At 39.4% G+C, this 27,410-nt stretch overlaps 1 protein-coding gene across 1 annotated transcript; it reads left to right on the top strand.

The window, feature by feature from the left end:
- tacr3a (tachykinin receptor 3a) lies at window positions 1-27,410 on the top strand. The gene is made up of 5 exons (XM_080464585.1): window positions 1-741; window positions 3,842-4,030; window positions 5,773-5,923; window positions 22,746-22,942; window positions 25,499-27,410. The coding sequence occupies exons 1-5, from the start codon at window positions 374-376 to the stop codon at window positions 25,830-25,832; spliced, it is 1,239 nt and encodes a 412-aa protein (XP_080320711.1). The 5' UTR covers window positions 1-373; the 3' UTR covers window positions 25,833-27,410.

Below are 27,410 nucleotides of genomic sequence, written 5' to 3'. Positions count from 1 at the left end.
ATGTGTGCCATTTGTGCGTCACTGAGTGCGCACGGCGCACTGCCTGCTGCTGCTGCTGCTGCTGCTGGAGGAGGAGAGGCTGTCCTTTCACACCCACATTCAACAGGCGCTGAAGGATACTTGTTTCGTGCACACTTTCTCCGTGTTATTTAATTTTGAGCTGAAAAGTGCGGGATGGGTGCAGATCGGGATCTTGGACAAATGATGCGTATTTCTAGGGCAGTTTAACTCGCGCGTCATGGCGCCCGTACGCACTCCTCTACCGACACTCCAGCTTTGCACTTAAACAAGTAGAGACGACCACTAAAACAACATAGCCCGCTACTTGAGGGGAGGGAAAAAAAAAAAGCAGAAAAAAAAAAAGGAGAAGAGGATGGCAGCTCCACACAACGGATCAAACATCACCACGAACTACACTAACCAGTTTGTGCAGCCGCCGTGGCGCGTCGCGCTCTGGTCCGTCGCCTACAGCTCTGTGCTGGCGGTTGCGGTGTTTGGAAACCTCATCGTGATATGGATCATTCTTGCCCACAAACGCATGAGGACGGTGACAAACTACTTCTTGCTCAACTTGGCGTTTTCTGACGCGTCGATGGCCGCGTTCAACACGTTAATAAACTTTATCTACGCTGCTCACGGGGAGTGGTACTTCGGGGAAGCTTACTGCAAATTCCACAACTTCTTCCCGGTGACATCCGTGTTTGCAAGCATCTACTCCATGACTGCAATTTCCGTGGACAGGTAAACACTGCAAGAATAATGTTTAGTCAGTGATGCCAAGTTCCCCCAGTCATCCACTCCAGCCCCAATCAGTGATGTGGAGATGATTTGATTCGTGTTCCGTGAAGTAATTGTGTAATTCGTCTATATAAATATGATAAAGAAGCACTACAAAACCACAAATGCAATTATGCACAAGTGTATGAATGCATTTTTTTTTATCCGCGAGGTATGACAGTTACAGATTTTCCATCTTTAAGAAGAATATTTCTTGTACTCATTCTCATTCATCAAAACGAATAATATGAAACACAACTCATGAATATTTCAGGTGACGGTATATGTAGGAAAAATATCATTGTCACTAAAACAGTTTAATTGCCAATGTTTATTTACATGACTTGAGTTTTCTTTCCTTCTTAGGACATTTTGTTCATCATTGTTTCATTGGACTCTGCTGTGTTCCACCAGCAGTGATGGAACATTGTGCCTGAAAACAAATCTCAACTGCATGCAATCTCTTGCTTGATGAGAAATTGCTCTCTGTTTGGCAAGACTGTTGTAATTAAAGTCGTTTATATGAACTTTTGCCTTCCATAGGGAGTTCATAAAGTTCACTGCTGGCATCTTTAGCTCTGCCATCACACTATTTAGTCATAGTTTTTCCTTCCCGCTGTTTTAAATGTGCACTTATTTGCATTTCCGCTGGAGACGTCGGTACTTGTTTGTGATTTGCATTATTGTGCCGGAAAGGCAGTTTCACAGCAGGGTGACTGCAATCTCACCCACTACGGACCTACTGCACAGATTTAATTTTACGTTTCATTGCCAGTGAATCAGAGACCGAAGCTGTTGTTAACAGAGTCTATGTTGCAGTTGAAGAATCTGTATGTGGCAAGACCCTGGAAAAGATAACCCCTTCCTCCAAGCTTTTACATGCTCAGACTCTGCTGCTCTCTGTCACATGCACTCAGACTATTTATTATCATTGCTTTACTGTATTTTCTTTCTGTCCTGGTTCCTTCATCTATTCCTCCTTGGCTGCCTCTGTGATTTCCAGCAATGTAGGTGCACTCTGCACCATTAGCCATCCTTTGATTCTGATCAGTGGACCATCAAACGTCATAATGTTTGAATCAAAGGATTAATCTGTTGAATGAAGCAGCCTAAGACTGTACATATTGAAGAGAAAAGGCATTTCAAAGCTGTAAGCAAGTGCGGCGGGTGCAGTGTGCACACATACAGTATGTGTCACAGTGTGCAGTTGATATCGTGTGAGGTGTTTTCCTCCTCCAGTGCTTCTCCTTTACACACACAATCGGAACAACGGATATCCCCAGGCTGTGCCCATTTTGGCCTCGCTGGAGCAACTTTGATGCATTTGTATTTTTGGTCTGTAGTGTCCATTCAAGTTTGTCATCCGTGCACTGAGAAAGAGAACATTGGCATGACCTACATGATGTAGATGTAACCTCCGGTCATGCTTTCCGTAACCCCAGTGTAGTGTTGTCTCCACTCTGATGTCTTGAAATGGCATGAGGCCACAGTTCGTGATCATCTGTGAATATGTCCTTCCTGCTAAGTCTCTCAGCCGTTGCGTGTTTCTTTGGGCATTGCCTTCAACGCAGCACGTTTCTGTGTGAAAGGTAACACTAACTACAACATGTTTTGTATTGTAACATTTTATGTATATATATGGAATACCCACAGTATTAGTTTTCTGTTTCATAAGAGTAAAAATGAGTGACTGAAAGATTTGATTATTTTTCTAAGGTGAGCCAAGCCAACTCTTGGCATTTAGTTGTTTGCCTAATGTGTCACTATTCACACCAGAAATCTCATCCAAGGTAATCCCTGCTGGTGGTGACAGAGCCAGCGTTTGCTTAGTAACGTCATACCATTGTGGCCTGGCATCTAAACAGCATTCTGTCTGAACTCTTCTCTGTGCCACTTTTCACAAAGTCACTACTTATGTATTGATTTTTTATTTTTTTTTTTATCATTCAAAGAAATCTTTTGTTATTCTGCAGGTGTAGTCCAAAGTTTACTTAAGCTGATCTGATATAGTGATTTGAGGTAAATGTGCTTCGATGTGTTTGAATATAAAATACAAGTGTGTGTGTGAGTGTGTGTGTGTACGAACAGGTAAAATCCTTCCATTAGCTCATTCAAGTGTGACTGTCTTTCAGAGGGTTCGATCAGCAGCCATTGTGCTGCTTGTTTGAGCCTAAATAACTTTGCGGCTCTGGCACATACTTGATTGGACATCTTAAAGGGCCCAATAAGATTTTATAAGTGCAAAGCAATCGCTCAGGAAAAGACAAGGTGGCTTTGTTGTGTGTCCCACCCCCCAGAGAAATTCATTCACTGAGGTTCTAAGACACTACAGTAGATAATGTCTCCATCTTCAAATGATTCTTTACTATCTTAAAGTGATTGAATTAGCATCTCTAAGCCTGTGTGATCTGCAATTGGAAAAGCCGGGTTGCATCCTAAGTGGGTCCCTGTGGCTCATCCTCTGCTGGCCAGGTTTCAGTGTTTTATTGTGTCGTTCAAACAGAATGTCATCAGTGTTTGTTGGAACGATTCGCCCGTGATTTTCCCTGAATATTAAATAACATCATGTTATCAGGCACAGTCAGGCTGGCTACAGAAAATCTCAGCATAACTTCAAATATATATATAAAAAACTAAAATTATTCAATCTTGATTTAAATGAATTATTGATCACATACATATCGTGTGTCTCATACAACAAATTCACACAGTGTCACACAAAATTTTTTACATTTCGTATTATTCTCTTTTCCTCTTGTAAAACAGTATTCATACTTGCTCATGGGGACATGAAAAATCAGTTAAAGATGAAGGATTTAGCAGTATAAGATTGCGATGTAACTGAGGAGCTCACATTCTGAAGCCTCACATGTAGAAGATAATATTTGGTATTAGATAGCAACAAGCTGTCATCTCTGGAAACATCCCCTAAAAACAACATCACAAGGCAATAATGCATCACAATAGGGTTTATGGTTTACTACAAATTCATGCAATGAATAAGTTTATCAGTATTTAATGTTAATGTTCCATAAATTTTAAGCTGCCTATCTCTTTGCTGCAGGTACATGGCCATTATCCATCCTCTGAAGCCTCGTCTGTCTGCAAAGGCCACCATGGGAGTCATCATCTGTATCTGGAGCCTGGCCGTGATTCTGGCCTTCCCACTCTGCTACTTCTCCACTGTCCGGGTTCTGCCCCACAGGACCCTGTGTTATGTGGCCTGGCCCCGCATGAAAGATGATCCCTTCATGTGAGAATAATCTCCTTGTTTATACCAAAAAAGAAACACGCCTTGATAGAAGGTGGTGCAACTAATCCCATTCCAGCAGATTTGGTGCATCACTTTCAGTTCAATGCAGCTCAACTTATTTAGATGCTTATACGAGGTGATTATAATCATGTCGTACAATTTGAAAATCATTGCTCATTATAAAGTGAGCAAGACGGAGCTGCATAATCGGGAGAAAATGACAATTGTGTTGTCAGTCGGCTGTCTGACTGCTTGTGGATATCTTAATGCTTCCTGCATTCGAGTTGCATTAAGCTTGTCCTTTTTCCAACTCAAAGCAAGAAAGTTGGCAACCGTGATAAATTGTTGCATCAATGTTTTCACTAAATACTTTGTTGTATGTTTCAGTCATTTTCTTTAATCACATTTTTTTTTTTTTTTATGCTACTGTGTATTTCTGCAACAGGTGCTATGTGAGCAAATCGAGGATTGTGTTCCCATTGATGTGTAATTACTCTGAATGTAACTGAGACTTTGAACGGTCACAAAATTATTGTTGTACCTTCAAATATGAAAATATGAAATGTTGAATATGATTGAATTCTGTTGGCACCACCCAAAAACCACAGGGACTCTATTTTAAAAAAGAGGCTGAAGGTTGTGGTAAAATACTGGCAAATTAACTCCACTGGAGCCTGTTTGAATATTTATTTTAATTTATTTTTTACCAAAGTACCAAATACTACTTGAATACCAAAAAAGTGTGGATTGTAGTTTAGCTGCTTCATGCTGTGGTGAACAGGCAAGTCATCACAAGGAAACAAAGGATCTCATTTGAAAGAAATTCACGAGCATTTGGTAAATTGAGGTGAGTTGTTTGGGGTTGCGAGGATTGCACATCCCTCCTTGAGGTGTCGTGGATCTAATTCAATGAAGCCAGTGAGAGGCTGGCCCCGCATGACAACTTCAGTCACATTCTGCATCCCCTAACCTTAGTTGTATGGCTTTGTATTCAATAAAGTCATATTGCATTGTGACCTATGTGAGATGGTATGTGTTGTTGTATTTATGCTCTCAAAGGAAATTGTGTTTTCTGCAGAGGGATTGAAGTTTTAGCTGAAGACGGGTGGGAAACTCTGGATTTGAAGGGATCAGTGCCATATATTGGACATTGTGCGTATTTTAAATGAGAGTAGCAGTGATAAGTTACTTTCACACACGCACGCACGTCCATTTATTCAAGCCAAATATATGTTTTCTTCTCTTTCAAGGTGCATTTCGTAAGAGTATCAATTCATGGATTATTTTTTATACCATCATAAAAATATCTATTATTGTTAGGATTTTACTCTGTCTGTGTTCAGATTTGTGTCTTCACATCACAGTCCACGTCAGTTTGCTTGCATCAGGAGGGGTTTTGCCTCAGGTTAGAAAAGAGAGAGAACCCCCCCCCCCCCCCCCCCCCTCCTCCCCACCACATCTAACAACATCTGTCTAGAATGAACGTGTCCTTGTACAGCAAATGTTTTTTGTGAAATATTAATTTCATAAAATGATGAATGAGTATGGGTGTGAAGGAAAATTTTGATGGCACCGAGATTTCTCTGCTTCTGTGTTCCTGTCATATATTATACTATACTATACTATACTATACTATACTATTGTCATAACATAAACTCACTCTGCACAAATACCAGCAGTTTGATTACAAGCATATTATATTGTATCAATTTTTCATCCATTTGTCTTGATTCCTTCACCAGGTATCATATCATAGTGACAGTTCTGGTCTACGTACTGCCTTTGGTGGTGATGGGCATCACTTACACCATCGTGGGAGTGACGCTCTGGGGAGGCGAGATCCCTGGAGACTCATCTGATAATTATCATGGACAGCTGCGGGCTAAAAGGAAGGTAAGCATGCATTTCTAACTATAACTCCAAGACATGCCTGACACTAAAACACAGAGATGAGGGAATAATCTGCATTTTCGCTCCATTTGAAACCTCTGTTGATTAAAATAATTACTATGTTACTACAGTATGTGTTGGGGAGAGGAAAAGAAAAACATATCATGGGCAAATAAGCTATTTAAATGCATATTGTCTTTGAGGGAAAATAATTTGTCTATGTATTGTGTTCATTTGAGGGTAAAATCACTGGGCAGCTGCTGTGCTCAATTATGCACTCTCTGCTGCTATACGTGTACCTGTAGGATTTAGAATTAAGCTACTATCTCAGTTGATTTAATTACTGCGACTGAACAGAAGTGTCCCAGAATCCCAGAACGCCGTCATAGCAAATTAACTGTGCATGTTTGATGTATTCTGCATTTTATGACAGTTGGTTAAGTGTATCCTGCTGATACTCAACCTGGAGAAACAACAATATTCTGATAATACATTGCAGCATTGAAATTACAGCACCTTCCGATAGGTGATGGTTTGCTACGTTTTGGGTCTGAAAAATAAAATGTTCTAAAGTGTTCTGTTTTCAAATTAACCAAATTAACATTATATGAGCTTTCCAGTGTTTTTTTTTTTTTAATACTCATTAGACCATGTTTGCTGCAAGTGCAAGTCTCCCTCATCATCCTCAAATGAAAGTTGGCAAAAGATAACATAAATAGTATTTTCATACACATCATCAATAACAAGGTGATGTTGCAATTGTTACAGGTAAAGAAAGAGAGAAAGATTACTTCAATTTGCCACTGAAAAAAAACCCCATTATTGTGGACTCAGCTCAAAAAGTCAGGTAAAGTTGTGTTGGCTGTGAAAAGTTTAAAGGTAGTGATAAATCTTCAGCTCCACCACACTGCAGCGAGCAAAAATGATAGCTTTTGTCAATAGTAAGCAGCAGGTATTGGCCTGTCACACACTTCAAGGAAAGAAACCTTGATTCTAAATAGCACAACCTTTGTGACTGTCAATTATTGTCAGTCAAGTGCTTGTTCTTTCATCCAGACAGGTACACACTCTAAAAGTCACCACCAGTATCTGCAGGCAGTTTGAGACCAACATTTCTGAAACCAGCTTTTATCCTTTGGGCTCCTAATGCTCCTCATTCTTACGTGTTTGTTACAGTGAAAAACTTACTACTGATACAAAGAACTACCAGCGCATCTTACAGCACAGTTCTTAGTCACGAAGGAGTAATAAAGACAAACAAATCGTGACACTTCCTGCAGCATCATTGTCCTTTTGGGATGTTTTTATTACCAATAGTATTGAACTGCATGGTTATGGATTCTTGGCACATTACACCATCATCACTTTCTAAATCTTCATTTCTGTTGTGTTCCTCATATCCACTATCAGACTCATTCATTTAATGTAAAGTGTTTTTATTGGAGTGAGTTTTAGGACATTTTTAACTCTATAAAGTACAGAAAGGAGGTGTATTTGCAGGAACCTCAGGATTAATTTTTTTTTTAATTGTGAGAGAGAATGGTCTGGTTCATGGTCTGGATCTCAGGCCAAATGTACATTTGATTTGTGGGCCATTCGTCTGTGTACTTTGTTCTATGCACAGCCTGAGATAAAAATTAAACACTGTGTTCTTTGCCTCATTAAAGAACATCATCATCTTCAAAAGTATAAGCATAAAACGTCCTTACCGAAAAACAACGAGATTAAAAAAAATCTTTTTTTGGTTGCCTCCAAACTACAGACCATACCAAATGTAGATATTTAGGAAATATTTGTCTTGCTGTGCCATCAGGGATCTGGCTCATTAATCACACATTCTTATAACCCCAAATGTACGACCAGACTCACAAAAAAGATTTATCTTCGTTGACAAGGAAATCGAGAAGTGTGGTTAAAGGCATTGGGAAGTTACACACAATAAAGATTTTTATTTCCTCCCCATTTAGTGCACAAACTCAAGGAATAAATCAAAACTTGTGGAATCGTTGATCTTGGAAGTTTCCTCAAATGAGCTCAAACAAACAAACATTTGCTCAACACTATGAATATCTTCCCAAAAGCTTGAAACGGGCCCAGATTCTTAAATAGCTGAACCGCCTTCATTCACAGCCAGTTCACATGGACACAAACACAAATCCTGTGTATCTATTTTACGCCGAGTCATTTAAACAAGTGTCGGACTAAAGCAAACACAATTTCAGGGAAACCTGGATCTTTCCTTAAGCACACACATCCTGCACTGAAGCTACTGGCATTGTGATTTAACGGACAATGAAAATCACTGCAGCTTCTACCCAGGCCTCATTAGAAATGTTAGATGTGAACACACGGTTTGCTGCGGCCCAAGCTTCCCTATCGTGGCCGACAAGACGCCACTGAATGATGTGCTTCAAATTGCCTTGTGAAACCAGTAAGTGGTTGTCCAGTGTTGAGACCAGTGTGCCGCATTACCTGAATGGAAAACATTACTGCTCACAGTTTTTTGACACTGCGGTATGGTTTCCCTTCGTGTTCCAGTAATTGCTCTCATTCTGTCAAACACCTATAGAATTGATTCCACTCAGTACAGGCTCCAACTTCCTGTGTTTGACTTTCCCCTTCCCCCTAAACGTCACTATTAACCTCTCTACGATTTTCACTATTTCTGAGTCCTCCTGACAGAAAATTGGTCTTTTGGGGGTTCTTAAGATCAATAACTCAATTGAATATTTGTGCATCTGAGTGTGGATATGGATATGTGAATGTGTGAGCGTGAGCATGTATAATGTGGAGACATGTTTTAGGGAAAGACTCTGGTTATTTCAGCTAAAAAAAAACCCAAAACAATCTAATGATGACTTAATAAAATCAGGCTTTATCTTCAGTCTCTGATCTGCCCTCGTCTCTAGGGGTTATGGTTCAGTCACACAGCTGGTACATTAGAATTGTGAGGTTAGTGTTCACAGACTCTACAGAGAAAAAGGAGAACACCCCGAGGCAAAGTGCTCAAGCGTCACACTGGCCGGCTCTCAAGCTTTTCTATCTACTGTAGTCCAGATTCCTTACGCATTTCTTTAAATAAAGAAAATTCAGCTAACTGAGCGGAAACATCAGAACAGCACACACACACACACACACACACACACACACACACACACACACACACACACACACACACACACACTGGAAGTCTGCTTTGTGTATGAGGAGATTCCTTTAGTTTATAATATTCCTGTAATAATACCCATTTTCTTTCTTTCATTTTGTAAAAGTACATCATGCATTAAGTTGATCTTTGTTCACTTATAAAGGTTATATCACTGCTTGTGGTCATGATTGATACATGTATGGCTCATTGCCTGTGTCGTTGCTTAATGTTTCTGAATAATTCAGTGGCCTGCACTCAACAATCATCCTCAAATGAGACTCTATGAATCCAGAATATCCTGATTTATTTTCAAGTCAGCAATCAATGGCCGCTTGTGTGTCAGTTCACCGGCTATTCGATTCTGGCGAACATTTCACAGCTGCCACACATTAGAACAACGGCTGAGGGTAATAATTCGATATAAGTTTAATCAGCACAGACTGAGTTTGACATTCAAACCTTTACCACATATGATTAAACTGCCTTTGTTACTTTCTCGTATAGCAGTTTAGTCCACACTTTGTCACATGGACACGTGAAGGTGGCGATTTAACCAAATGAAGACGACTCGTTCTACCAACGGTTTTCACATAATTAGTAATTTAACTGCTCGATCTGCCAACTCCTTGCTTTCATTGAAGTGGATTGTAGGATGTTATTTACCAGTCACTCATAAGTAAATATAATCTTAAACCAGTGACAGTGAAGAAACTTACGGCCAGATAGCTCAGCGACAATGCAACTTGTCAACACAATGCTGAAGGTGAGAAGAGACTGAAGGAACAGATTGTGCAGCCCCGTTTTTTACCACTTCTTGCACCTTGCAAGTCGGGTGTCACAAGTTACAAAGATACAAATAAGAATACCACTTTCTAACAATACAGGTTAATACTTTTCACATAGAGAAACACGGTAATGCCAGGCAAAGAAAAAAACAAAATGAATGGGAGCTATGCACAATGAGGGGGGAGTCATCTTTAGAAAGCAATCCTATAGTATATCATTCAGAAAGAAATTGTGTAACTGTGATCTTCACCTGCACAGATAGACATTATATTTGATGTAACCGTTTACAGGGATGATGAAGTACTTCCTGCTCAATATTGTGGGGATTGTAGTCAAGGTCACTAAAATTGAATCTGATGGTATAAAAAAGCAGAAAGTATTGTACAAGCACGAACATTGAAGGGAGTTATGATTTCTCAAGATTCCTGAAGAATTTGCTGGTCCATCCCTCAACTGTCTTTAATACTTCTTCGCGTGGGGGATGGAGCTGATCCCAGATGACTGTGGGTGAAGGGAGGGCCTGTCACAGAATTTACTGGTGTTTCAATGTAATTTCCTGGTTGACATAACCGATCTACAAGGTGATAAGCAGCAAGACCACCATCACTGTGTACGCTGTCTTTATATTTATTGAACCAAAAAATTAATCCCATATTTATATATGTATTCTGCTGTATCACTGTACACCAGGTGTGCTCATCCATGCCCCAGCCTGAGGCTGTATGTTTGAAATGTCAGTCCGGCAAGCAGCACTAATCACCTGTCATAATGCGGCCATAAAGCTCTTTAAGTCAATGTGTGTTCAACTCATGTTCTATAAGCACCATCGATCGGTCATCTCCCTCCTGTTGACGTCTGAAGTACTGCGTGTTGTTGAGTGTTTCTGTGTGGATGTAATGGTTTCAATGGATTACCTGACAAGATCAGATTGTTCCACAAATGAGGTACAACAGTGTTAAGCTGCAGTGTATGCCCGGTGCCACACTGACAACCAGACATAACAAATAGTCTTAGAATCCAAACTGGCTGGACATGTCTCAACTGAGGTTAGAGAGGCGTGTGTGTGTGTGTGTGTGTGTGTGTGTGTGTGTGTGTGTGTGTGTGTGTGTGTGTGTGTGTGTGTGTGTGTGTGTGTGTGTGTGTGTGTGTGTGTGTGTGTGTGTGTGTGTGTGTGTGTGTGTGTGTGCGTGTGTGCGTGTGTGTGCGCGCGTGTGTGTTGAAAGGTCATTTTAACAATGTGGACCGGTGATTTTCGTTTGTGAGTTTAGGATTTTATGTTCTGTATGCTCCTTCGCCTGCTGTGCTCGCTCTTCTCACCACCGGCTGCCTCAGGCAATAATAGAATCCGTACCATTTTCCTGAGCCCATACGAATATAATGTACCTACTGCAGGTTTATGTCATGTTGTGTCATATGTCATGGGTGAAGCACTTTGATTTTTTCTAACCTCCTGTTGTCTTCATTGTCCCTTTTTTCGCAATGGTTGTTAGTACCTGAGGACTAAAAGCACTTTGTTCAGACATAGAAAAAAATAAGATTGAAATTTAGAAATATTATTAAAATCATTTCTTCAGTGCTTGAAGTGCTGTTATTGTACCATGCAGAAGTAATATTTGGGTCTTATGTAAAACAAATGAGAAAAAAGGTCCTTAAATATGAACAAATCCATAAATTAACATATTTGGATTTGCACATTGTTTGTATAACTACAGTTATCGGACTGGAAGATGTCTGAAAACAATGTTATTTGACCAAAAAGTTCCCCTCCAGTTCTGCTTTAATTTGTTTTCTTTATTAACCCGTTCATCTGTCACTCTTCTGCTTCGCCTCCCAGTTACATTCAGATGAACTATTTGTTCGATTTGGTCTTTACTGTGTCACGCTCAGCATTGCTTGTGGGATTCATTCTGCTGTCACACCAACAAATGATTCATCATTTAATGAAGTAATGAAGAAACATCAATCCACTGCTGCAAACCAGCCCCTAAACCATTTTGTTTGGACTCGGTATCAAATTTATGTATTAAAAATGTCATTATTGTCAGAGTTTCATAACCTTTGGCTTCCTAAGAGCAAGTTAGCACCATTTTAATATGTTTTCTATGACTTTGCCTTGCTTTAGTTAGGAAGTAAAACACAGTGGTGATTGAGAGAATCTTCTACTTTACTACACAAGACAAAAATGTGCAGATGTTGTGGTTTATGAAATCTGCTGCAAGGCTTGCACAAAACAATAACACATTACACTGAGCAATGAAGGCCCCTCTTATCTACCTGCATCATTTTTATTAGTTTTGGATCCTTGTGCATCTTCTTGAGATAGTGCAGGCAATCCCTCTGACTCAATTGCCTTTTTTGTTGGGGAGTTTTGCACAGGCTCGTGACCTCAGATATGGTCTCCGGGCTTTGATTTACTTTGATTTTGGATGAAGTATGTTTTGGAACATACTTCGTTCTAATAAACAGCATGCACTGATGGGGATACTTGGATAAGGAGCAAACTGTCTTTCAAGGCATAATGTATGACCAAGTGCAGTTGGTCAACTGATTCAGTTTGGTTTGCGATGCCTCCCAACTGGACAGCTGAAGATATGCCCAAATGTAAAAAGTATGCCCTATAGCAAGTGCAAATAGATTGTGCTTTCATTTCGCTTGCATTTAAGCATTTAGAATAATATAATCGGTGATATCACAAGCAAGCAGAATTATTGAAACTGGGGATTTTCCTGCCTAAGGAACAGTTTATACAGGAATGATCTGCTTGAAATGGTATTGTTTCAGTGTTTATTTGCTATGTGTTTGCCATGGATGCAGCACATGAACATGCTGGTCGAGGAAGGTGTTGAACATGCTACAGAGTGCTACAGTATTTAAATTAGAATATGGAAAAGGAAAAAGAATAGCACACGATCCACCTGTGAGATTTCAAAACCAATGCTGTAGGATAAAGAAATACAACAGAAATTCAGAGAGCATTGAAAGAAGAGTTTCAATACAGAACATATGTCGTCACGAAGCCTGTAAATAAAAGAGTTGGGGGGGGGGGGGGGGGGGGGGGGTTGTTGAGAACCCCTCTCAGCTCAGAAACAACAGCATTTCAAAGGGCTGAGCCAAATTGCACACCCTTTTCAAACACAATGACGCAGTCATAAATGAAATAAAGGATTTCAGACATTGTAAATGACATTGTAAATGACATTGCACATTGCGCGTTATTCTGTAAGCATTAACTCTTCCCAGTATTCTGTGTGATTGGAACACATACCTGGACTATGGATTAAAGTGGATTAAAGTGCCTCTAAATTGTACGTAGATGTGAACATGTGAGTTTCTCTCCCCTTGTCCTGTGAAAGCCTGGCCACATTCTCCGAGCTGCGATTGGCTCCAGCACCCAGTAAGCCCGAACCATGTGAAACGGCAGAGAAGATGGATATTGATTTAAAAAGTTAAAAGTGAAAATATTTCGAACCTCGTCTTCTCTGGCAAGTCATTCCAGAGTGACTGACCTAATTTATTTCTAATCTTGACTTAGAAACTATAGGCCAGGAAGCCTGTATTGCATTTCTGCTCACATGTTGTTGAAAGCTCAGTAATTACCTCGACGTATCATGAAAAAAAATCCATCGTGCTGTTACCTTTCCCTGTCAACCATTATATGTAATGGTGTAATTGCTTGATAAATTGGGGTGCATCACCGGTTGTATATTTCAGGTGGGATGCTTTACGTTCACATCAACAAAGGAGCACGTAATCCTCGTCCGCCCTTTGACATTTAAAGAGAAAAATGCCACCCTACTTTTTGTTCTCTTTGTCCTCTTTGTAGGATTGATATGAAATAGCCGTTAGATTACACCGTGATGTTTCTATGGGGCAATTTTGGTGCAGGCTGCCAATCTGTAGTTAACAAGTGGGACTGAGTATCAATACTTTAGGTGCTGCACTCAGACAAAAATGGCCTTACTAATAGTACCTGCAGGAATAAGTCAGCTGCTTGCAATGGTCTTCCCTGGTTACCTTTCCTGGTTCCATAATTATACTGCATATCCATCCATCCATCCATCCATCCATCCAATACCCTTGTAGCGCCGTATTATGTCGTATTTTGTAATAACTTCTGACATATTGCAACAGTTATTACAGAAAATGCAGGTTAAATGATTAAATGCGTTCAGTGGCACTAACAATCTGGTTTCATTTACTCAAGAAAACAGAAATGGCTGGTGGAAATACTGATTGGCTTGTTACTTTAAAACATCTACCAGCGTCAATGGCAGGTGAGCTAAAAAGTTAAACGTGATTTACAGCCATTCATATAATTCTAGGCCAACTGAATCTTAATTTTTTCTCATTGTTAAACTCAGAACCATTTATATGGATAAAGGGCAACGTTTATTACATAATGCACCAAATTATAAAATTTTCTTTAAAAAAAATACATTTCGTAATAACTATTGCCATATAAAACAAGTTATTACAAAATACGTTCAAGAATTTTATTTCAAAATGCGGCAGATTATTACAAAATGCAGCGTTATTACACAGTGAGTTAAAAATCTATTACATATTGCACCATTATTACATAATTTGGCACTACAACCCTCCCTATAAAAAATAATTGCTATCCTCATAAAAGTCATCTTGTTAAAATTTATATACTCAGTAAATGTCTCTCGCTCAATCTGGCACAAATGTTGATTGTAGATGTAGATTGACTTGTCGCGAGCAGCTGTTATAAAGCAGCCGTGATATCCAGAGGCTCCCTTTTGTGCTTGTATCAATCATTAGAAAGGATTTTTCTAAGTACCACCACCATTAATGCAGTGATCACTTGCTGTGCTTTTGCGGCACGTCTACAAAAAGTATTGTTTGTTCACATGGAGTGGAACTAATTGAGCTGCCACAGGTCACATAGCAGTAAAGTAACTCCTGTGGTGGTGAAATTATATCGTAAGTTAGAGACAGACTTTCCTCTTGATTCACCTTCCTGTCCTTGTACGTCAATGTCAGTCATATTTCGTTTCAGATTATCATTAGCAGCATTCACAGAAAGAATAGCTATCTTTTTTCCTTTCTTCGTGAAACTTTTAAATATGATATGACCATTTTCGAAATCATTTTTAATTGACCACTTTTGATCTTCTGCAAAGTGTACTGCCTAATGCACCGTTTAAACCTAGTAATCACAATACAATGGCCCATATTTCAGCAATCGAAGCACAGTTCTAACAAAAGGCATCTTAGATAAGTTTTCTTTTCCACACCCAAGCAGTACATTCTCCTCCAGTTCAGAAAATGTGGTACAGAGAGGCAAAAATGGAAAAAGTAAATTCTACAGATATTATCCAGTTAAATTGCTTTTTTTGTAGGTAAAATATGTTTTGTTGTAGACCCTTTCTACAAAGGATTATTGTTTAGCGCCATTCATGTGTCATTGTTGTTATTATTCCAGTGTAGAACTTATTTTTTCTAAGAGTTGTATAAAGAGGTATGACACTGTCCTTTTGAGGTCGATTCGAGACTATTTCAATTTCCAATATGTTGTTCCTCATTTATCTCTTGTTCTGTGTCCTCTGTCAGAGCCCATTGATGTAGGAATTTCACGGCCTTGTCTAATTGGAAAACCGTCCGAGGCTCTCTAATGGTGCACTCTTAGATTCTTTCACATTTGCAATTGAATGTATTGTACAAGCATCAAAGTATTTTTCTATTATTCTAAATGAGGCATTATACTAAAATTGAATGCAGCATGTTCTGCCTCTGCTTATTTGGCTTAGACTTGGGTTTTTTTATGTCCACATCGTATTTATTTTGCAATCTATTTCTTCCTTTTCAATTTTCATTTATTCGTGAATTATGTTTGTTTTAGGAAAGGTTTCTCCTGCCTTTTGATATGCCCCGCCAACTCTAACAAGCCAAGATGACATCTGGAGTACAAACTGTTATTCCTGCAGAAAATACACAAGCTGCAGCCTTATGATTGCAGTTATAATAAATACTCCTACTACTGTAGAAGGGTTTTGACCAATAAAATGTGTATTTATGATTGATGGTTTGTCACAGAGCAACAGAAAGTAATTGCAATCGAGAGATAAAAAATGTTTTTATAACTCTAATGCGCCAACCTCAGAATGCAGCACTGTACAGAAAATGTAAGAAATAGAGAGAAAGCTGCTTTCTCTTTCGCTCTCTCTCTCTCACACACACGCACACACACACACACGCACACATGCACACACGCACGCATACACACATACACACTCTATCAATGCTTTTAAGTTGCTTTGTTCTGCCCTCAGTTGCATTTCGTTCTCTCAAGGATGTAAAAGGATGTTGGAAGGACACGATGTGTGCAGACCCGTGAATCAGGCAGACAGAGAAGATTTCTATGACATCAAGATTAAATTACTTCCATCATGTGACTAATATCGGGTAGACAGTACAACCTAAACGCTTTGTCCGGGAATAGGGCAGATATATTAGAAGATGAGAAGCATATGTTTTGTGACTTGAAATAAGAGAGGACTCCGAGTAGTTTCCCAAATCACAGGAATATTTGAACAATTCGGAGGTCGAAACATCAAAGTCAATCAACTTTATTTTAATCATAGTTCAACATCATCGTCACAAAACATACCTGAAACTTTTTTTTTTTTTGAAATGTCAAGCAGCCAATAGAACATTAGGATGAGTTGATGTGAGTTGTCTTTGAGAAGTGGAGTTTGTTTCATGACACTCAAAGTCACTCTGCATAATGGAAATAAAAGACAGCTGATAACAACAAAAATGTTTGGGATTAAAGTTTCGAGGTGGGATTTAAAAGTTTCCCAACGATTGGATGTTTGAAACATCGAGTGTTAGGGGTTCTTGATGCAGGAGGCGAAGCAGCAAAAGGTTCTGCTCCCCTCCCTGCAGGTCCCTCTTGTTCTCCAGTGTTTAACACTGGGACAGGAGGCGCTCTGCGGCTGATTGCCACATTCATCCATGCTTCATTGTTCACCAAACACTTTAAATCAACGTTATATAGGGCATGAGAAATTAATGATGTTGTTTTTGTATTAATTGGAGATACTGTTGAACTTTTCAAATTTTTCCAAGAACTCTATAATGAAAACATTTCTTTTAATTTGTGTACTCCCTACAGTCCTCCTGCATCAAAATTAACTAAAAGTTAATCACTGTGAACTGAAAGTACATTGAACAAACAAAAAACAAACCTTAGGAAATATTTCTTAAAACAGGATTTTTCAAAACATTTATATCTCAATTTCATATATTTTGTTGGTCCGTTGAGATTTCAAAATGCAAAATAAATGCAGGATATCGAGTAACTTCCTAAACGCAACCATAGTTTTCAGACTTTTGTAACTGAGGACGCCTTTAAATATGTTCGAATTCTCTGGAAACTTTGAGAAAAACTTCAGGAAGTAGCTATAGCTTCAAACTCATACTTGTGCCCGTCCTTTTAAAAAGCAATATGGACGCATCGTTAATGTCCACCCATCCACCCTCTGACCCGCTTGACTCAGACGATGGTTCAGAGGGATTGAGAATGTCCCACCCAGCACAGGGCAAATGGCAGGACAAACCGAGGACAGGCAAGCTTATGACAATAAGACACAATAAATGATGTCCATTTCAGGCCGTTGCAGCACACAGGAGCAATAAAGCAAAACCTGCTTTTCAGCTTTGGAGTTGACTCTTGATATTTCTAAAAAGTCAATGCCAGATGACCTGAGAGAGCTGGGGAGTCTTTACAGACTACTTCTGAAATGCACTTATATAGTACCAGGACATTGGGAAAGTGGAAAAAGACATGTCACAGACAACTTCACATGAATTTGCTGATACAGTTCAGTAACAACTGTGATAGTACAGCACTTGTGTGTTTTAGTTCTGTATTGACCTTCGGTTCAGTCAAATAGTATTCTTGGATGAAACCTTTTGGTGAAAACTTGTCGATTCTTATAATCCGAGAACAAGATTTGGTTTTTGTTTTGACTCTTAACTTCTGTGACCTGCTGATCTAAAAATGTTTCTGCGCTCATGCGCTTGAAGGAAAACAATCTGCAACTTTTCCATTTTATATTCTTTGTGCTTGTTTTCTCAGTAATGATTTTTGCATTTTACCATCTTCTCATTATTGTATCCAGTCTGTTCTTTTTTTTTTTTTGCATATTGCAGGCCAGCGATGGCATTATTAAGGCATCTACACTAATTTCCTTTTAAGTGATATTCAAATGCCTTTGTTTGTTGAACAGACATTACAATTCTTATCAGTAGAACTTTGTTAATTACATTTATTTTTGAAGGGGGGGGGGGGGGGGGACTTTGATGCTTATTTGTTTTTTTTTTGTCTATTCATGGCTCATCGTGTTTAATCCCAGTGACTAGTGTGATCTGATTTAAAGTCTGCTTTCATGCCTGTCAACATTTCTTGTTTAATTAGCCCTCTTGATGAACGAGTTGGTGTCAACCCCTCTAATAAGATTTCTTCTTATCTCACTGGCTGAAGTTTTTTTTGTTCCCCTCATAACAGGCTGTTGTTTGTCCACACACGAATATTCCTGGAGCATAACATCAACTTCGATGCCCTTGCATGACTAAAACTTGGTACTTTTACATCACATTTCTTCTTTCTTTGGTGTTTATGAGCCAGTGTCAAACTGAGCTTCATGTTTGTCTGCAGATTTTTTTTTAATGCTTTATCAAGCAGCAAGCTTTTCATCGTTGTGTCTCAAAGTGCAGCTCATTTTAAGAATAAATGTCACTAATATTTCTGAGCATAACTTACGTTGTATACCTCTTTTCTTGCGATCTTCTTCGAGGACTTAAAATCAAAGTTTTGATCGATATCAAGCCTAAAAGTCATCATGCGAGTCCTCATTTTCTCTCCTCTCTTCAGCATGCCACTCTGTGTTCAAGTTTAGTCCTTCTCCATTTTCTCCTCGCTTCAAAGAAAGCTAGTATGTGTTGAGAAGAAGCTTTGTCTCTTTTCATTCTCGGTCTGATTCTCACCAGAGATCCTTTCAGTAGCGTTAATGTAGCAATGTGAGGAAAAAGACCACAGAGTCTGTCTACCTATTGGACCTAAATGTTTTTTTGGCCAGCACAAGCTGTATTTAACTCCAAACAAAATAAGCATTAATACATCACCTTGATAAGCTTGACTTGCATTTATAAATCTCTATGGGTTTCTAAAACTAAACGCTCCATTTTATTTTGCTGTTTTTGACTGTTAGTGTATAATACACAGGATTTCACGTGTCGCTGCCAGCATGTCAAGAAGGTCTTTATGTGATTCGTACAGACCCAGTGAGACTTATTTTTTCTTGTATGGAGCGTCCTCATGTTCACGATTTCACACTTTTTTCCCGGTGGGGTACATAGTCGACTTCTCAGCATCTCTAAGAGTGCGTGGTGAAGCAGACACATAGTTTTAATACCCCGTGTGTATACACATAATTTGTAAAGGGGACTCCAGAGATCACTGTCAATCTAAATAGGGAATGTTTAAACAAGGCCTAAGAGCTCTCAGCAAATGTGTCTCCCAGCCTCAAGTTTATTTACAAGTTGAATCTTTTGATGAACTTGAAGTTTAGCTTTTTTTTAAACGATGTCACAGGCTAAGCTTTTACTGAAAGTATTATCAAGAAACCCAAAAGTGCCACTCGTGTAGCAGAGCTCACATGAGTTTGTCCTGTGTAGGCAGTGTCTGTCATTATTGTACACAAACTCTCAGAATCGCATTTAGCTGCAGTCACTCAGCATGGCATATGTTTTCATTATCATAAAAATGAGCTCTTAAAGTGTTTTCGAGTCAATAACGCAAACGTCATCATGCCAACCTGCTGTGAAAAACACTTTCTAGGACATCAAATACGTATGTATCAGTGCACCACAGAAAGTAGTTCCCGACTCGAGTACGGAGCTTTTTCTGTAAACGTCAGTGTCAGTCTGCTTTGCAAAAACACTTTTGCTTTTTGTAAATGCATATATTACCAACTATGTCGTATTAATCATCATGTTCAGTGTGAAAGAAACTGTATAAAGAAAAATAGAACTTGAAATGAATAGATTGACGATTTGTTTTATACACACGCATATATATGGCCATTTCAGACCAAAGACAAGAAATGATGGTGATATGTCAATATCTGAAGATTGATAGCAGACAGCCAGTATCATATTTCTTGACAGATAGTCTTTTGAGCTGAGCTCACAGTATAACAGCCTCTAACAGCCCATAGAAATGCAGAAAAAAAACGATTTGTCCACATTCTCTGTCTATTTTCATACCAAGCTTGTTTCCTGCATTTTAACAATGGCTCAATTCTTGGAAGCTTTATCAATGTGTCTGTGTGTTTATCCGTATGTTTCTCACATCCTTGGTGTTATATGTTGTACTTTGTTTGTGTCTTCGTGTTATTCCCCTTTGTGCTTCCCTTGTGTTTTATTCACTTGAGTTTCATGTCTCGGTTCATGTTTAGTTTATGTTTTGCACATCTCCTGTTTTATGTTGTGGTTCTCTACATGTAAAAATCCATGCCTGTGTTCCTTTTTGTTATTTCTCCCATCATCTCAAGTGTCTTGTTGCTCCACCCTGAATGCATTTCACCTGATAATTACTATTTGAGTATTTTCAACTGTGCCTCATTGTCTCGTCACACTCTATTGTGTATATAAACATTTTGTCCTCAGTTTGTAATCCTAGCTTTGATTCCGTGTCTGTTTTTTTCTTTTTCTTGCCTGTTTATCTCGGTCTGCTTCTCCGTCTCATTGTGAAATACTTTCTGTTCTTTTTTTTTGGGGGGGGGGGGACAAGTGTTTGATACTTTGTCAGCAACTTCATCAACAACTACCCAAACACGCTTTGCCTGCATTTGACACGGGAGTTGTAAGCACACACACAAAAAAGCTGCTACACTACAAACAGCTCTGATTGATAATAGTAACACTGTAAAACAGACTCACGGCTCATCAGCTCCTCCTCAGCTTTCTTCCTTTAAAAGACTCAAACCCTTGTTTGGCGGCAGTGCGCGTCACATGCGTTTACACTTCACACAAGTCGTTAGTCACATCATCGCTTTTTCACTATCACTTTTTGTAAATGCATCTTTTGATAGGATCGAAATAGAAACGTTTAATGTGTGAACTGCCAATAAGCCCCAAATGCTGATTGAATACTTTGCCACCGGTTAGCAGCCACCTCGCACAGTTTGTGTTAATATCATAAACTCCCTTGAAACATGCACTCAAAACCGAGGGTGCCAAGACTTTTGTTTGGATTACAGGAGGGACTCGATGATGTCTGCTTTGTCTCCAGTCGTGTGACTGCTCGCAGCACCTCTGCAGCTTGTCTCTGGGGACCCACATGCTTATATGGATTTTTGTACCACCCAGATGCAGCTCACTGAAGACTGACACAAAAAGATCACCTGAAACATTGATAGATACTTGTCTGAGTCTTTTCAGATGATTATGCTCACTTTTTTCTTTTTTCAAAGTAATGATTGGAAATATGTTGAGAGATTATTTTATTAGTAGTTGCTAGTTTAACTATAAACAGACCAATAAAACTTGACAAAACAATTCTTATTTTTTTTTTTTTAACAACTCTGACATTGTGAGAACTTATTGTGAGATTCATTTCCTATATTGTTTTGTCTTAAATACTTCATCAAAAAGCACAGAAATGGAGAGATAAACTCCAAAGCGGTGATGCAGGCAAACTTCATGTGGCCAAGATAAAGTCCAACACAATGTTCTCCGATTAAAATATAATAGAAAATGTGAAGACATATCTGTGTGATATCTGGAGATATTGTTTGGCATAATGCTAGTTATAATCTCTGCTGTAGATGACAAGGTTTAAATTAGATGATACGGTCAAGATTCAGTTCAAGGTGATGAGTCTGCTGCTGAATATATTCATTTAAGAATTCTTTTACGCTGACATTCGCCTCATTGCGTCACAGGCAAATCATTGTTCTATACTGAGTCTATGATTATTGCCACGGTCAACCATCCTGGGACAAAAAGCTGAATCAAATGACCCGACAGACCCGTATCTGGATTTCTCAATGAAGCTAGAGCACTTGGATCAGCATAACACAGACACACAGAGAGAACATGCAACGTCCACAGTTATAAACCAGTGCTCTTCATGCCGGGAGCCAACAGCGCTAACAACTTTCCAACATGCCAAATGATGCCACTGTTGCTAAAACAACATAAACCTAACATATTTGCAAAATGGATTTTTATTTTTTTTTTTTTAAACATATTGTTCAGACTTGCCAAATGAAGGATTTCAATTAACCCTGGGGTAAAGATTACAAGTCTGTGAAACTCAACCTGCATAATGAGTAGGAAATGTATTGACAGCATCTTCAAAAGCACAACAGCTTCATGAAAGCTCCGTTCCTCACTCGCCACTTTCTTTAATTCACTTCATGACTTCATTTCACTTTTTCACGATTCCGATCATAAACACACACCGCTGCGTTGACTGTCTGTGAGAGGTGTAATTCCAAATTTTTCTGGCTCATGTTCTTGTCATGAAATGTGCACGTGGATTCCGCTGTGACTCGGTATCTCATCAGTGGAACCGGAACGTGCTGTTCTGCTCCCAATTAGATGCATCTGTTTGTTGTAGGTGCTGCTAGGTGCTGCCCAAACGCTGTTATTAGGAAATTCCGTGCAAATACATGAATCATAATTGTCCTGCAAAACAGCCATCATTCTTCAGATGGTATCACAGTGGAAGGAGGCCGGATGTCTTTTCTCCATTTTATCTAATATCCTTCTCCTCGTATATTCAGCCTGTGCATGTGGCGTCAGTGACTTTTTTTTCTCTCTTTATCTCATCGTTTCTCGCTCCTTCCGCTGTAGGTGGTGAAGATGATGATCATTGTGGTGGTGACCTTTGCCCTCTGCTGGCTGCCTTACCACATCTACTTCATCGTGACGGGCCTTAACAAGCGTCTGAACAAGTGGAAGTACATCCAGCAGGTCTACCTGTCAGTGCTGTGGCTGGCGATGAGCTCCACCATGTACAACCCCATCATCTACTGCTGCCTCAACAGCAGGTGGGTTTACGACAGTAACAAATATTTGCATTTTAATTGAAGGAGAATCAACGCTGTGCCTGCCTGAAACATTACATTTTAACTGTGACTTAGATGTGTAACAGTTTGAATGATTTTTGAAGTATGTGTTTGCGGGAAGTACACAAAAACAAGGTGGTGTAGCGTGTACACATCTTGTCCAGACACAAAAGACAAACAAATGTAGCAGCATTAGTGCCTTAATCTTTGTAAAGAAAGTTTTGATCTAAACAATAGTAACACAGCTGTCCACTCGATACTGTGTCAAGACTTTGCCTTTATTTATGCTTCAATAAGCAAATTTTCTCTGATGTTAAGGATGCTCCATTTCTGGATTTGACCAAATGTTTTTCATTAAGAGCCACATATAGAAAAATATGCAAAGAGCAAAATCACTCACTAAAGGTGGTGTATATTAGTTCAATTCTATTCTATTGAAGTAAACAATCGCGATCAAAATAGGTGAGCCATGACTCTCGATTGCAGGACAGAAATTAAAAATGTCTGTTTGGACGCCTCTGCTCATTTTATGTCTCCATTACAGTGGCAGCTGGTCCTATCGAAGGACATGGCTCAACATGTTTGTCATATTTAAATTTTTGTTCACAATTATCCAGTGTCTTTAATGCAAAGTCTTAATAATGAGATTGGGTCTCACTTTGATAATGACACTAGAAAGATTGTATTGAAGCTTCCATGGGTATTTAGATGCCTGCTCAAATAGGACACAGTTGTCAGTCTCCCTGCTTGTATGTTTTCATCGTCTATATGAATATTTGAAGGACCTGATTTCCCAATAAAGCACATATGATCTAAACTGTCTCAAAAGGGCATACGTGGACACAGTCATTGTAAAACTAAACCTTGAAAAAGGTGCTTATATTCATTATATTATTTGGAGAAACGCAGCCTTCAGTACTTGTTATGTTACGTCAACTTTATTCATTGCAATTTATACCTTGTGTGGTTTTTAGATAGGTGAGGAGAAAACAAAAATCAGATATCATTAATGGGTGGAAAGGTCAAGGACTGTCTGGCATCCGTTTGAAAATGAAATTATTTGCAAAGCACAAGTTAACTTTTGGGACAGAAACAGGACTTGGTCAAAAAGGCAGAATTTTATGACATTTTATTGATTGAAGTTTAGACATTTCTCTGATGTCTATTATCTCGGACAGAATTGTTTTGACTTTAAACAATTCGAAACGATCCACCATAAATCAGGCTCTTCTCCATGTCCACCATGAAAATAAGCCTAAAGCGAAACCATGACCTTACTTTTCAAACAAGGGAAGGTGTTGATGTGACATTCATGAGACAGATTGGGCCAGGAGGAAGCCATTGGGTTCGATTACAATGCAGAGACAGACCCTGCTTCTCGGTCAGTGAGAAGTGGCTCATATGAGAAAGGGACAAATACTATTTACACACCATGGGGAGCACAAAACAAAGACCACAGAGAAAGAAAATAAAACAGACAAGACACAGGAATCCAATCATTTCACGACTACTCATGTGTGGCGAGAAACCACTAACCCCCGAAGGTTCAAAATGTCCATTATAACAACTACTGCTATAACTCTGACTGAAGGTATACATTTTGTTCAGGAGCTTCCTCCTAACATAAATATCAGAAATGTCAGAAAATATAAAATAAATGGGAGAAAATGGTGGCATGAAGAGTTCAAGCTAGACGAAGTGAAACTTGTTAATCAATTCAAAGAATTTAACTAACCACAAACTAAAACTGCTTTACAACAACATACAACAACAAATGGCCTATTTTTGTCACTTTCTGGAGATTTTGATGCAAATTACTAAACACATTTTTTACATCTGAATACACACAGTCTGATTTTAATACTCTGAAGGCAAGGGGAATAGTCCATTTGGATTTCTTCATATTCATATTTGCTTTTTCCATAACGTTTGGGCAGTGGTGCCTTAGAAGTTAAGCAGGCTTGCGATTGGGAGTGAGCAGATAGAAATCGCACAGCTGATGTGTCACCACTGTGGATTAATGAGCATGGCCCTTGACCCCCATCAGTTCCCCGGAGCGCTGTAACATGGCCACAGCTCCGCATCCTAGAAAAGGATTGGTCAATGTGGAAAAAACAGGAATCTCCTCAAGGAGATTAATAAAGTATGATTAGTCAGTCACGTTTGGAAGATCTTTACTTGTTCTCTTCATTATACATATTCCTGAGATTTCTGTTTTCTATTACTTTTAAGATCTCCAGAGCACTTCCTCCAGCCTTCTATATTGCAAATTTACCATCAAAAAAGGTTCTTTGTTCTGCCTGAAACTAGCAAAACCTCACACATCAATTTATGCTATTCTGTGGGCAATATGATTGGTTCAATATCCATTTCAGTTTTGTCATAGAGTTACACAGAATTGGTAGGCAATGACAACAATGATCCATGCAATATGTATTTCAAAGTAAAAGTACTGGACGGCAGGTGCAGACAGACCGTTTCTTTTTCATATGTTGTCTGTGTGCATCTCTTCCCTCCATCTTCTCGACGTGCCGTCAGATTTCGCGCCGGCTTCAAGAGAGCCTTCCGTTGGTGTCCATTCATCAAGGTGTCCAGCTACGACGAGCTGGAACTCAGATCCACCCGTCTGCACCCAACGCGTCAGAGCAGCATGTACACGCTGTCCCGCATGGACACCACCATGGTGGTGGTGTACAACCCCGCCGAGGGCGAAGGCGGCGCCGGAGCTGGCTCAGGGAGGAAGCCCTCCCTCCCTGCCAGGAAGAGAAGTTACATCACATCTCGCCACTCGGAGATCAATGGAGGCAATGAAAGCGTCCCCAAAATCCAAAACGGAAGCGCTCCAAACGCTAACCCCGAGGAATTCTCGTGAACGGGCGCTTCACAGAGATGCATGCAGCGCAAGGCTTTTCAACATTTGCATGAAAATAAAGTTCCATACACATGCGTCACACACTGTACATAGAAACAGTGCACAAGGTGTTTGATGTGCTTTGACATGGAAGAATTATGGAGGCAGATGTGGTCGCTTCACCATTCAGAGAGATTTGCCCAGTCATTGTCCATCTGTGTAAGGAAATACTTTGTGAAGCTACTTGTTCTTAGCGCAAACTTTATTCTCGACAACAAAGCCAGCATTTTTAGGTCACTCCCAGAATTCAATTAGGATCTGTCTTCTCAAAAATGTATTAAAGGTTGATTAAAGACCACTTCTCCTTAAAATGCAGTTCCTAATCTTATTAAAAGCTCCATGTGAGCGCTTATTTTTTTAAACGGTAGATGACATCTCTGTGGGCAAAACAATCACCCAGCAGAAGAGTTGCAGCATACCAATGACTTTGAAAACACTGATAAAGACATTTAGCTGATGCTGTCAGCTGCAAGGCTAATGACTTTTTTCATTACCAAGTAGAGAATATGAAAGAAGTGGAAGGCATATACTATACATTTTTAATGTTGTGGTGAGTAATACCTTACGTAGCACATTGTACAGTGCCATTCGTAACTCGTTACTATTGACCTCTGTGTTGCATGGTACAGGTAGCCAAATCAGAAAGAAATAAGATTTTGTGTTTGATGCACAAGTGAAGGTTTGTCGGAAAGCAGCAAATTAGAAGGAAAGGCTTTCGCTGTATTCATAAAAATGCAGATTTTCACCGAAGGAAAAGACATGATATTACATCAAAGCCACTTTAAGATGTTAGGGATTATTTTCCCGAGAAAAGGTTTCTGAATACATAATTTTTTCAGCCAGATTCAACATTGCTTGGGTTTAATCAACCCCAGGGGAGAAACCTGAGTATGCATGAGAATGGTGAGACCCTCCTTCTCACAGAGGAGAGAACACGCGATTGTAATTCGGTATGTGAGGATTTTCATTTCCATCTATAGTATCTACAGAGTTTGTGTCATACAGATGAGGGACGCTGCATCTATTTCCCCCTGAAACGATTGGCGAGCGGCTGCAGACTCACCAATGGAATAGCATCTGATTGAGCTCTATCGGGCTCTGCTTGTGGGTCTGGGTTTGACCTTTCGTTATGTAACTCACATAAGGAACATTTCCCTGTGACTGTGGCATCAAGCCAGGGGTGAAATCCACTATACACTTGCAGCTGGTCAATAAATAGGATGCTAAATGAACTTACTGAAGGCAAGCCAATCACGGGTTAGAGCTTGAATGATTTTAAAGTTTAAAGCTAGAAAAATATTCAAAATCGCCCACTTCTGGCTTTAAATGCCTTTCTGTAATGATTTATAGAAATGAAGAACTGTTCTATAGTACAGCTGCTGGTGTGTATGCTCTGTTTTTGATATGTTGTTATTTTGACCGCGTTGTGTGCATACTGAGTGTTAAGATTGCCACCAAGACGTTTACCCACTTGTACTAAACTGAATTCACAGTTTGAACCATACTGTGTCAAGTACGACTGAATAAACTGTACTGCAT

The sequence above is a fragment of the Lipophrys pholis genome, assembly GCF_963383615.2.
Source record: "Lipophrys pholis genome assembly, chromosome: 5".
Taxonomy (NCBI): domain Eukaryota; kingdom Metazoa; phylum Chordata; class Actinopteri; order Blenniiformes; family Blenniidae; genus Lipophrys; species Lipophrys pholis.
This window is presented reverse-complemented; position numbering and strand designations above follow the sequence as displayed.